The sequence below is a fragment of the Melospiza georgiana genome, chromosome 14, assembly GCF_028018845.1.
Source record: "Melospiza georgiana isolate bMelGeo1 chromosome 14, bMelGeo1.pri, whole genome shotgun sequence".
NCBI classification, from domain to species: Eukaryota; Metazoa; Chordata; class Aves; order Passeriformes; family Passerellidae; genus Melospiza; species Melospiza georgiana.
Window position 1 is genome coordinate 5,784,514 of NC_080443.1, and position 13,385 is coordinate 5,797,898.

Consider the following 13,385-nt stretch of genomic DNA (forward strand, 5'->3'; position numbering starts at 1 on the left):
TACTTCAAAACTGCAGCTGCTGTTCTGTAAACTACTAAGTAAGGTGGAGTAAATGAACTGTATTTCACTTAGTCCACTTGTTAAACTTAGACCTTAGTGTGCAGAAGATTATCTACCAAAGAACTGTTAGCTGCAAACAGGTATATATTGAGCTTGCAGTAAAAGCAGTGTTTTTATAAACCCATAAGATCTATTTTCCATTAGTGAGTGTTCACCTCCAGAAGGTATTTTGCAGTTACATTTTCTGAGTTTAGTATGCCTAAATTACAAAAAAGATGTGACCAGATCATACTGTAGAAATGAGAGAATGAAGCATCCAAGTTGGCTTGGCTCCAGATTTGAACCTTAAAAATCTCCCATGTTGCTGAACATGGATTATGGATTTCAAAAGTCTCTTTCCCTGGATTTGTTCCTCTTGCTGTTTTAGAAAAGATAGTTGTAAATTCCACTTCTGTGCCAGCCTCCAAGGGCCTGGAAAAATCACCAAGACCTGGCCCAGCTTGGTGTCTTCCTGCCCTTTTCCTTTTCCCAATTATGTCCTTCTCTCCCAGCTGTACCCCCATAAGATGCTCTCCCTCTTTTCCTGGGTTCCACTTGTGTGCTCTTCAAAATAAGAGAGTAGCATGAAACATTTGGAATTAACTCCTTATGTGGTGATTTTTAATTTTTCTTTTGTCTGAGAGGTTTTAGAGAGTTGTATTTATGTATGATTCTAGTGCTGTTTTGTGCTGTTTCCAGCTTTTCTTCTTTCATGTGGCATCTCCAGTGTGCTCACATTGCCAGAACTGGCAGAAATCATATGACAGGCTATGCATTGTTTTAAGAATCTTGGATCATAACCATCACTAAATCGAGCAGGAGTCTGAAAATAATAAATGCAGTAATGAATGTCACAGAATATAAAGTGCACTGAAAAGCAAAAATTAAATGCAGATTTATTATAATTTATCTCAACAGGAAAATGGTCAACAACAGTGCTTGGGGAAGTGTTTGCACCAGATCAGGATGACTGGGACAATAAAACATTTCTCTCTGAAGGAAAACTGCTCAAGTGAGGATTGTATTTCTGTCAAAATGAGTAATATTTATGCTTCTGTAATTATTTTCTCACCATGTATTTCTCTGTGTTCAGGATGTGCATAAAGCCAGGGTTATTGAGTGTAGTAAGGGATGTACCTTTTGAATATTCTTTTTCTTTTTCACTTGAGTTACTAGGTATTGAGAAATTTTTGCATTAAATATTTTTTCCAAGACAATGCAAGATCACACCATGATGTTGATTTTTAGTCAGATGTCATAGTTAATTTACTTTAAAATGCATGTTCTGTAAGCTCCAATTTAAAAATAGACAGAGTCCTAATGCTTGCTTTCAGATGTTAGGGTTGTTGGAATACAACTCCTGAATTTAAAAGCAAAGAATGGAGTAATTTCATCAAAAGTGGAAGGGAATTTGGTGCTCTCCTTTGATGGCTAAATTTACAATTGCATGTGAAAACCATGACTCAGATTAGTGGAGGTTTTTTTCTGTTAATTGAAATGTTGAATTGGACCCTTAATTCCTACTTAGATATTATTTGTTCATATCATAAAGTGAGATGGTTTATGGTGTAACTGTATGCTGTCTGAAAGGGAAAAAATGGATGTGAAGTGAATTTTAGTCTGCTGCGACTAAAAGTTTAAAGCTTTATGCAGCCCAGAATTAAAGACTTTCTGTCCATCAGCAGCCCCTGGCCTGTTTCCATGCTAAGAGGTCACTGTTCCATAATAATGGTCATGGAATATTTCCATAACTGCTGATTACTTGTCCTTTGAGGTGTCCAATGAAGATGCTGTGAGAGATTTTATACAGACTTACCCTGTTCCAGATAGAGATGTGAGAACATGGAATGATCAGAGTGGGTTTGTTTTTACCCCATTACTGACCTCAGAGGCTTGCCCATGATGACTGTGCTGAACCACCTGGTTCAACTGCACACTGCTTTTGTTCAAATCTGGGAAAGCTGAGTGGCAGGAACATCTCTTTATAAGATCTGCAGATTGTCATTTCTCAGTTAAGGTGGCTGAGCTGCCTTTCTGAGGTTGTTGGCTAATTCCCATAAGTTTTGGCCCTACAACCTTCACAGTAACATTTAAGGCCTTCTGAATGGTGTTAATGAATAAAGTGAGTCCTCAACTTTGATTTGTTAAGATTTCCTAATTGAAAGTTTCTGTCTAGATCTTTCAGATTAAATCAGAGGACTGGGTCTTTGCTGATGGTGGATAACACTCCTCAGGGAATATACAACTTAAAAGTTAGAGTTTCTGATGGAATTTGCCCTGATGTTATATCTACAGTACAAATCCATGTCAGAGACCTGGAAAATGAAGCCATACAAAACTCAGCCACTGTGCGTTTCTCAGGTTGGTTTTATTTTCTGGTGAGGCTTTAGATCAGCTGCTTCTCTAACTGAATGTTTATGTGGTGTAGGCATTATTACATCAATACTTGGTTTGCTTATCACTGTAGGCTACTTTCTGGTATGTTTCCATATTGTTAAGTAAGAAATAAATTGAGAAATTAACCCATGAGCTCCCAGGTGTTCAGGTTTGTCTATTTTTGAATCCCCTGACCAGGTGTCACAGCAGAGGAGTTCATCAGGAGAGATGAACATGGCAAAACGAGACATGGAGAGTTCAAGGAGTTCCTTGCAAAGCTGTTGCCTGCCAAGCTGAGTGATGTGATTGTGTTCAGTGTGATGGGCAGGGATGGACAACAGACAGATGTGAGGTTTGCAGTCCGTGCTGGCTCAGCCTATTACACACCTGAGAAGCTGCATGCGGAGATGGCAGCGTTCAGAACTGAGGTTGGTTCTCACCTGTGCAACTCGGCCAAACACTGAGATTGCAGGGTGTACATCCCAAACCTCAGTGGAAAACTACACTGCATCTACAGATAAGGGTTTTATTGCTTCACTCAGGACAAAAACAAGTGTTTAATTCAGGATTTCTCCCTTTTTAGTGCCATACATACCGGTATGGTGTGGTTGTACTAACTTCTGGTTCAATGAATAGTCACTGCAGAGCTGCAGAATAATGGGTCTGCAGTGCTGCCATGGGGCAGATAGTGTGTTTTCTCCAGTCAGTGTTCCATTGTGTCATCCCCAAATCCCCACATCAGCTTGTGTTTGGACACTTAGAATGGAGGCTTGATGTCACCCTAGCAGAAATTCTGCAATACAAAAAGGTGACACTTCAGAGAAAAAGTACTGCTGGAAGGAATGTGTGCCTGAGGGAACACTTGCAACAGGTGAGATGGAGACAACCAGTCCAGTGGGTTGCACTTATCTCACCAAAGGACAGCTTCAAGTACAAAGTGACACTGTCCCCCAACTTCTTTTACTGTTTTCAAGGAAAATATTTTTGAATGGAAGATGTTTTCCTCCCCTTCTTGGTGTTCCCTAACTGTCCTGCTCTCTGACTCAGTTACAGACACTGTCTGTCTTGGCCATGGCTGGATTTTTCTGTTGCCCTGCACAAAGGCAAAGTGACTCTGCTCAGCTTTTCACTTGCCCTGGCCATATTTGGGTTTTATACATGGTACATCATATGGATGATTTTTCCAAACAGAAATCAGCACTTTCCATTTGTGTGAGTATGGTGGGGTCTGCCTGAGTCTTGAAACCAAAAAGGGCTGTCTTAACTTACTACCTGCCTCCTCCTTGGTGTATCTTGAATGGCTCTCTGGATTATGAGAGTCTTCAGAGTGACCAAATAGGAAATGCCAGAGACAGAGAGTATTCATGAAGGGTAATGACTGCTTCTTTTGCATATTTATTGAATTACTGCTACAATAAGACAGAAAATCCTATAGATTTCAAATATTATCTGCCATAATACACGACACCTGAATTCATCAAAGTGGTAACAAGGGGATTGCTTCACGTATTTTAATGAAAAAATATGTTTTTGTTAATTATATACCACCTTTCAATATTTAATGAATAGTTCTAGTGAGTAATCACCAATAGTTTACAGAAAACCAATCATAGCTGGAGAATTCATCCAGTAGTTTTTCTGTGTGTATAACTATAAATATAGAAAATAAGTAATTAGCACTGGAATTATTCATTGAATTTCTACATAAATAATATGTTTGCATTACCTCCTGGGGGTATAGTTTTACAACAGCAATTTTTATTTAGCAAAAAAATAAACCATCCTAATACTTTAAAGGAGCCAAGGTTGTTTTTATACAGTGTTTTAATAACAGTATTACATAGATGTCTAAATGTGCATTACAGACTCTCCAGTGATGGTGATAAACGTGGGCAGCAGACACAGACCTGCATTGACAGGATGCATCATGTCATTACAAAGTACACTCTGTGCCTTTGGGGCAGGGCATCAACACATGTTATGATGTTTGAGAATATAGAGACAAAGCATTATAAAGATCAAAGTTCTTGCAGTGGTGAACTGAGATGTCTACACAAATGAGAAAAAAATAGAAGCACTTGAGTATTTATGTATTTGTTTTGATCTTTTCAAAGCTTATTTTTAAGATATTTGTCATATGTTTTACCATTTGGGAAAAAAAAACCTCCACATTCAAGCTCCAGTGTTGTTAGTTTTACATTTTTATACCTTGTTCATTTGTGTACCACTGTCAGAGTAGTGAGGTCGTTTACCTCACTAACCCAAACTCAGGTTTTGGGTACACATTTCAGTGTATTTGAATAATCAAATACAGATGAAATTCTGAAGCTTTATAACAGACACCTGTGCAAAATTCCCAAATAAGTGGAAGGAACGAACTGTGATAATTTAGGGGTGCAGGCTGAAGGACAAAAAGCCAGGACTGATGACAGCTCTGTTCTGGCCTCACACTGTGAGCTCCCTTCCCTCCCTCCCTGCCAGTGCTTCCTTGCTCCATTTGGAATGGAAGTTGTGCTCTCAGAGTCACCATTCCTACATTACCAGAGCTGTGGTTACACAGAGGCTCTTTTTATTTGGTACTTGGGCTTTCAGGTGCAAGCCAAATGAACAATAAAAACAGTGAACCAACAAAGATGAATGTAGCATAGAATACAGTATCCAGTATGCTGAACTGTGTTTTGTTGCAGACAGCTTGACATGAAATGTAAATTTATGGGACACAAATCATTACACTAAATCCAAGTTGCTACACAGTTGTCTTGTCAGGTCACTGTCTGTGGACATGATTATTGAAAGCAGCTCAGCTGTTTGCTGTGTCTGTATCCTTTTGTGTGAGAGAATGTAAGGAATGATATCTGAGTGTTACTGCTGAGGAAGGATTTATCCTGGCTTGAGCTGAAAGACTCCTGTTGCTGCTGTTGAAGTGCAGAGAGGTGTGATGCAGATGCTGCAGCTCAGAAGGTGGAGTTTCACTGCTCTCAGAGCTTTGGAAATAATGTTATTAGACCAGTACAGATGGTCTAATAATGTCTAATAATGGTCTTGGAAATAATGTTGTTAGACCAGTACATGTTCACGCTTAGTCATATCAGTGATCAAGTTTTTAGGAAATGCCACTGCTGTAATTTTTTAATGAAATGTTTCCTGAATTTTTCAAATTATTTTTCTTCCCTGTATAATCAGGGATGTTAGTTAGTAGTGCTCAAGAAACTTAACACTGCATTAAGTCTCTGGTGGCTCCGATTTTTCAGAATTGAGGCAAAAGCCTTCATTAGGATAACAGTGGTGCTGTCTTTTCTCTCAGATGCAGTCAGCTCTGCAACTGAACATTTCCCAGATCGACATTGACGAGTGCAGGAGTGCCAACTGCAGTGAGGGCTGTACAAACCACCTGAGTGTGAGTGACATTCCCACAGTGCTGGACACAGGGAGTGTGTCCTTTGTGTCCCTGAGCACCTCCAGCCACGGGCTGTGCTCCTGCTCCGCCCGCGAGCGCCTGCACCAGCCCTGCTCCTCGTACCCCCGCAGCCCCTGCCTCAACGGGGGCCTTTGTGTCGACACTCTGAACGGCTACAGGTGAGCCAGCCTGCTCTGCACATCATTTCTGCCCTCTGGTTTCAAGGTGTTGAGTGGTACCTGCCTCAAATAACCATAAAGATATGTCTGACTGGAGAAGAAAGAGAAAAACCCCACACGTGCATTGGGGTGTAAACCTAACAGCAACAGGGGCTTCATGATGGCCCCCATGGGGCTGTGGTCCCACAGAATTAACACTTGTCATTTGTTAAGAGCACCTAATTCAGGATGAAGGCATGTGTGCCCTGTTTTTTTTCTCTTTTCCAGCAGAGTAATAATAGAAGTGAGTATCAATGGCAACAGCAGGGATGTAGGAGTGAAATATAGTTCAAACAATGGGTAATAAGGAGCCTAAAAAGCATTAGATTGGAAATTTGCTTTATTATAGCATCACCTGGCATGCAGCAGTATTCCCTTAGTGAAATGAATTCCAGCTAGGAATTAACCTCCCCAAGGTTACTCTGTAATAAATTGATGTTTGATGTTCTGTGTTATTTAGGAAAAAAAAGTTTGTTGTTCTCAAAAACTTGGCCTCAAAAATACTTTTTGTTTGAGGGGTTAGTATAAGGAACAAAAATACTTTGTACTCTTAGAGCATTTTAATAATTGCCAAACAAGCCTAATATTCCGCTAAAATCTTTGTTTTGCTGATTTTTTAAATGTGATTTAAGTTCTGCATTTGCTGCATGTAAAACCCAAAAAAAGCTGAACACGGGGGAATTTTGACTATTTCTTTTCTTTATGGTCTTTCAGATGTCTTTGTCCTGCTTCCTTTCATGGACCAGACTGCCAGCAGACGAAGCACAGTTTCCATGGAAATGGTTATGCATGGTTTCGTCCCATCAGACCTTGTTTTGAAAGCTCACTCTCTCTAGAGTTTATTACTGTGGTTCCAGATGGACTTTTACTATATAGTGGCCCTTTATCAAATCCAGAACCTGGGAGCACAGAAAACTTCATTGCAATAGGTACTTCTGCAAAAGGATGTGGGAAAATTAAATGTCTTTTGGGAATGGATTGTTTGTGACCAGTGTAACAATTAGACTATGGATTCTGTCTTTCCACTTAATGAGGTAATTTATTTTGTGGTGTAAAAATATTTTGAAGCATTTCCTAACAAGTCTTTCTCCTTTGATGTCTATTTTTGTAGCCTGCACCTCTGGCTTTGGGCTCATCACAGAGTTGTAGATATGAAGGAAAAAGCAAAACAGATTGATATATATATATAAAAAAAGAACCTGCCTAGAAAAACTGTAGTGCTGTAAAGGAATTTAGGTGCTTTGAAGATAGGTATTACATGAGTAGTGCAGTCTTAGCTGCATGTCATTCTTATCTAGTTTGGTGAGAAAAGAAATCCACTTAAACTCCCTTTGGTCTTGGGGCAATTTTGCAGATTTTTTTAAACTGGCAATGATGCGATGGGTGAATCCAGCCCCACCTGCCATTGTGGGAAGATTCATCTACAAGTAGAACTCAGTGCTTTATGTTGACACATATTTAAAAGGTTACTGCTGCTTATTTTTTGTGAATTAACACCCAAGATGAACAGTATGGCTGGCATTTTATATTCTCCTGATTAATTGAAAGGTAATGTGGTTGAATAGTTAATAATTTAGCCCCCCCCCCTTTTTTTTTTTTGCCTTGCTTTGCAGTTACTTGTAAATTTGAGTGGAAGATGGGAAAGAAGAAACCTGCATATATTAATTGCTTTAGAGCATCATAAAATTGCAGATTGCTTCTCAGGAATTAGTTTCAGTGTTTTGACAGAGAAGTGGAATAATCTGAAGTGTATAAGTAAACAATATACTGAATGAGTACTTCTGCTTAATAGAAGACCTAGGGTGTAATTCTAGTTATTTCTGTAGTGACCCCCCTGTATGTGACTAGCAATAACCAGTAAATCAGTACAGTCACTAACTGCTGAGATACCAGAAGTGACATTTTGTAGCTGAACTTAATTTCTTGTTCATGTTGTATTAGAACTCTCTAGTGGTGTTCCTGTGCTGAAGATGAGCCATGGCTCAGGTTCTGTGGTGCTGCAGTTTCCAAGTCATCTGAATGTAGCAGACAAGAAGTGGCATCGACTGGAAGTCAGAACTAATGGTCAGGTCAGTTATTGGATTGTTTATTTTCACATCAGGATATTAACATTTCTAAAAATATTTCCCTGTGCAGATACAGGAGGGCAGAAATATCAGCCTTTCAATAAAGAACAGACAATAGATATTGTCCTAACTGCTTGTAGGTTTGATGAGTAATATAAATTTTGGGACAACCTCATTGTTCCTCATCCACTGATGTTGTAATCCATATTCTGGATCTTTACCTTTTCTAAGCTCTGCTGCAGCACATGTGGAATGTGGCCACTTGAATCCATTACTTAGGAACAAAAAGCAGATATTTATTTACTTGCAAATGCAGTTACAGGTCTTGTGTAAGTGGTTAAAATACTCAGAAGCACAAATAAAGTTGAGAAGTTCCTACTTTTCTAAATGGTTCCATTTTGGCTCTACTGGTTATTGCAAGATGAACAGAACAGGGAACCCCCCAGCCCTTTTTGGATGAGAGTGTGCAGGAAGCTGAGGCTGGGTGCAGCAGGGCCAGCTCAGTGTGTGTTGTGCAGGCTGTCAGGTTCACTCTGGATCGCTGCAGCGCCGCCGTGCTCTCTGAGATCGAAGGCGTTGGCCGCTGGCTCTCCACCGAGGATCGCACGGACTGTGAAGTCCTGGGCTCTGTTCCACGGACAGCAAGGTACATTCCTGCAGCTTCCCTGGCAGGCACTTTGTTCTAAGGCCTGTGAACATTTGACCTGTTAGACTGAAGCTGAATTATTGATGGCTAGGAGCACAAAAAGCATTTCCTCTTTTCTCAGGCCTTCTAGACCAAGCCTGGACCTCAAAGAACGAAACAAATTTTAAGTTTCCACTGAGTAGTGTTGCAGTACTAAGTGACAGCCCCAAAACTCTGTGGCTGTTAGTGGAACTTTTGTGGGTCCTGTGCACCACCCTCCACTCACAGGATTTCTGTCTGTTTATCAAGTCACTGTCAGCCTGCTCTTCAAAACCTCACAAATTTTGGCCAGTTGACATCAGAGTCCTGGGTGCAGTTGGTGTCCCACAGTGCAGGGTGGACAAGTAGCAGGGGGGGTACAGTCCAGAGAAGAGCAATGACTGATCAGCTCACCCTGAGAGTAAGAATCAAGAATGAAGGAATTGAGGTCAGTTAACAGAAAGAAGGGAGAACTAAGGAGAGATATGATAAGTCTCTGTGTGTATAAAAGAATGGTACAAAGAGGATTTAGACAATCTCTTCTGTGCAGGGCCTAAAGTTACAGTCAGGAATATTCAGGTTATATTTTAGGGAAACCTTTGTACTAACAAAGTCACTTCAGCTGTGGAATAGATAGTCCAAGCAAGCATTCTGATGAGCATTGGGATTAAGCATTGTCCACAGCTGCATGGAGCTCTCCTGGCCATGAAAGGAGCACAAAGAAAGGGAGAAATATAAGGATAAATGAAAACATAAGAAATGACTTGATAACTCTGGGAAAAAGAAAGTATGTGGACTAAAATGCATGGAGTTGTTTGGCTTGGAGAGATGATTGGGAGACAGTGCAGAGCTTGGACATGTTCACCATGCCTTTTAGACCACATGGACCCAACTTTTAGACTTCTGAGTTTTGTCATACACAGAACAGCCTTTGTTGTAGGATTCCTACAGCATAGGATATCTGTGTACACACAGAGCACTTGAAGTTGAATATGGTGTCTAGAATATCACAGCTGTTTCTGACTTGAATGCAAACATACCCAAAATGTAATAGTGTCCCACAGTTAAACTTCCAGCAGGTTTCACTGTCATGTTTAAAAAAATACCCTTTATTTTAAAGGGCTTTTTTTCAGAGAGAGAAGATAAAGTAGTTGCATTCTACTGTTATGTTATAGAGCCTTTGTTATTTGGAAAAGCCATGTATTTATTTATTTATCTGCCTATGTTTGAAGGTAGATGCACATCTATTTTCATTATTGATATGATTTTTAAAGGTATTTGAATGTGAACCATGTTCTCCAGCTGGGTGGTGTGAAGGAGTCCATCCCATACTCCTACCCACAACTGCTACACAAACATTTTTCTGGTTGCTTGCGCAATTTCATCTTGGATACTCAGGTAAGAGCAGAGTAATGTTTGCTTTAGCGGAGAAGAAAATTTTATTCAACTTTTGGGAGATTCATATTTCACATGAAACTTCTGCTTCCATCAATGTATTCCATGCCCACATGCATCAGTGTAAAATACAAGAAAATTCTGGGTTTTTCTGTGATAATTAGAATAAGTACCTTGGAAAGTTATTTCTCAATAGAAGGAGATGTATTAGTGAGGCAGGAACTGTGTGTTTGTTTATCCCCTGTTTCATGCAGCTGTTTTCCAAGCTTCTTTGTGCATTCAGGGAACTTCTGAATGGCAATTGTATAATGGTATATTTATGCCAGCTGTCTGCTTTGTTAGGAAGTATTAGGGATTTTTTGTTTTTGTAGTCAGTTGAGTTTATTCAAAGGCAAAATATGTTCCTGATAAAATCAGCTGAAGTCTGAATGTCAAAAAGCAAACTTAGCAACTTAAGCAATGCAGACGAGGAGCACACAGTGAAGTGGTGCAGCTATTTCTGTTTAAAAATGAAATCTGTTTCTCAAATAATAATTTTGTGTCATGAATTGTCTCTTGAAGGTATATGACCTTCAGTCTCCTGCAGAGTCCCTGAACAGCTTCCCTGGCTGCTCCCTGACGGATGGGAGCTGTGAGACCATGGGATCTTCCTCCTGTGGTGCCCATGGGAGGTGCCTTGGGGACTGGGGCTCCTTTGCGTGTCACTGTTTGCCAGGCTACCACGGCTATCGCTGTGATAAAGGTGAACCTGCTTTTCTGCTTCATTAGTGTAGGCTGCTAAATCTTACAGTACAGGAAACTTCAAATATTTGCAGGTAATGATTGTTGAGGTGGCTTTACATTACATGCTGTAAAGCCATGTTGCAGTGTAGTTGCCTGTGATTGTTGACAAATTCTTTTCTAATTCCTTTTGAGAAATTGCTTTCTCAGTACAGGATCATTTCTTTAAACCTGAGGGTGTTTGTGCAATGACTGTATAATGACATGGCTGCATGACAAAAAAATTGTGAAAAAGTATTTTATTTTTCTACAGTTGTTTGATTTGCATCTGTTTACACTTTTAGAAATATCTAATAATCTAAAAAAATATGAGTGTGCCAGTACCACTTTCTGTGAAGAATAAGAACCATGCAACTGGAATTAGAAATCACTGCTCCTTTGCTGTCAGGAAGAGACTCTGCTGGCCCAAGGATCTATGCTTTTGGAATAGAAGGATTTTTAGCTCTCATAGAGCCAAAGTTTGCAGCAGAAAGACAATTATAAAATAGCAGGTTGTGAAATTTGATTGTGGTACTTGGTCTGTAGGCTCTTCTCTTGGTCAGAGGTGCTGCTTCCCTGCTGTCACCCCATGTGAGCATTGTAAGGAGGAGCATTAGCAGGATCTAGTTGGGTGGGAGAACACCTCTTTACAGAGGAAAATGAAGTGTGAGAGTGACTGGATAAGCTGTGGAAATAAATACAGGAGCATGTCTCAGAGGACAAATGTCACACATCCACACTGCGCATTGCAATTGTGCATCGCAATTGTTTCTTTCAACTCTCATTATGACATGAAAGGGCAACAGCAACGTTTCCCTCTCCCCAGGAGCTGGTTTAAAGGTTTCTCTCCCTTGCAGTGGCCCAGGAGTACAGGTTTGAGGCGGGCAGCCACATCCGCTACCAGCTGCCTGTCAGCGTGTCTGCGCGCAGGACGCTGCTGCAGGCCCTGGTGCGCACGCGGCAGCGCGACGGCGTCATCGCCTCCGTGCTGTCCCGCGCCAGGGACGAGCACATCACCCTGCAGGTGAGGCCACCACCCGCACAGTGACAGTGACAGTGGCACCAGAGCCACACACAGCTCAGAGATACACTCGCTCAGCAGGTGGAAACAGGACAAAGGCCTTATGCTGAGCACCAGAGTCTGGGATGAGTTTTATGGATAGACACATCTGATCCTTTACTCGAGATACTGACCACTCAGCTGTGGTGTCCCATTGGGTTTCAATGCCCACATCAATACAGTTCTGTACAGAACAGGATGAATGGGGTGTGTACCTGCTGTCCTTGTGAACCATGTGACCACTTCTAGTTCAGACTCTGCCAAGTAAGGTGCCTGTGGCAGTGTTAATGATGTCAGGCTCTCAGAGTGACAACCTTCTCATTTTATACACACCACTGAACAGGTCACCTCTTCAGCCGTGTTGGTTTGAGCTGTCACTGTAACTGTGATACACCAGACTCTCAACTATTAGAAGTACCCCACAAATTTGTGCAAGAGAGATCAGGGTAAAATTACTCCTAAGGTGACTTAGATACTACTGTGAGTATATTGCTACCACATTTAGGTTGTCTAATTCAATAGTATTGGTATTTCTGTATTACACCTAAATGTGTAGTGGTATTGGTATTTCTGTATTACACCTAAATGTGCAGTGTAAACATACCCTAAATTTAAGCAAATACTTTAAGATTGAAGTTACAGGTCAATACAAAATGCCAGGCAATGACTTTTCTTTTCTTTCTTGCTATTTGTGAATTATCCACAAGGTTGTTCAGGGACTCTTAGTGGTCTCATACAATCTGGGTGATGGAAACTATTCTGTAAGCCTTCCCTCCTACCACATTGATAATGGTGAATGGCATCACATCACACTGGAGAGAAATGAAAATGAATTTACTCTTCGCCTTTATGAAGGAGGTGGCAAGAGAGAGATTACTAAAGCAGCAGGAATATACAAAGAGATTGTCATTGACCCCAGCAGCTTGGTCCTTGGAAACACCTACCCATTCAGTCAAAACAGGAGTTTTCAAGGTAGGAATTCTCAATCTCACTGTTCATAATATGGACTTGTAAAAATAAAAAAATAGTGCAGGAAACTTTCTTGTTTATGGAGAGCCCAAATTACACAGATTTCCTGCATGACACTTTGCAACAGGGATGCATAAGCTCTTCTGACCAGAAGGTACAGCAGGGAATTGCCTGCAAGTACACCTGGCTACTGGACCTGGAACAATGATGGTCACCTCCTGCCTTGGCTGCAGAGTTGGTACCTGAGATGCAGAAGCTTCTCCCAGACAGACTGTACATGGCTCCCTGCCTTGGATAGGCAGAGCTGGTTCAGTGCATGTTTCTGTCTGGTCCATTTGCCAACTCTCCTTCCCTCCCAAACACATTGGTTCCTGTGCTAAAAGGAATTTTTACATCTTATATGTGCATTGCATAGCACCCACCAAACCCTGGTTTATTACCT

At 40.8% G+C, this 13,385-nt stretch overlaps 1 protein-coding gene across 1 annotated transcript in view; it reads left to right on the forward strand.

Moving 5' to 3' along the window:
- The window catches only part of LOC131089453 (neural-cadherin-like), a 58,488-nt gene that overhangs the window by 37,658 nt on the left and 7,445 nt on the right, over positions 1-13,385 (forward strand). Inside the window, exons 19-29 of the mRNA XM_058034209.1 lie at positions 958-1,051; positions 2,216-2,400; positions 2,614-2,843; positions 5,720-5,991; positions 6,745-6,959; positions 7,972-8,099; positions 8,615-8,742; positions 10,035-10,158; positions 10,717-10,897; positions 11,772-11,938; positions 12,682-12,946. Coding sequence (XP_057890192.1) covers positions 958-1,051; positions 2,216-2,400; positions 2,614-2,843; positions 5,720-5,991; positions 6,745-6,959; positions 7,972-8,099; positions 8,615-8,742; positions 10,035-10,158; positions 10,717-10,897; positions 11,772-11,938; positions 12,682-12,946 — 1,989 coding nt within the window. The remainder of the gene's footprint in view (positions 1-957; positions 1,052-2,215; positions 2,401-2,613; positions 2,844-5,719; positions 5,992-6,744; positions 6,960-7,971; positions 8,100-8,614; positions 8,743-10,034; positions 10,159-10,716; positions 10,898-11,771; positions 11,939-12,681; positions 12,947-13,385) is intronic.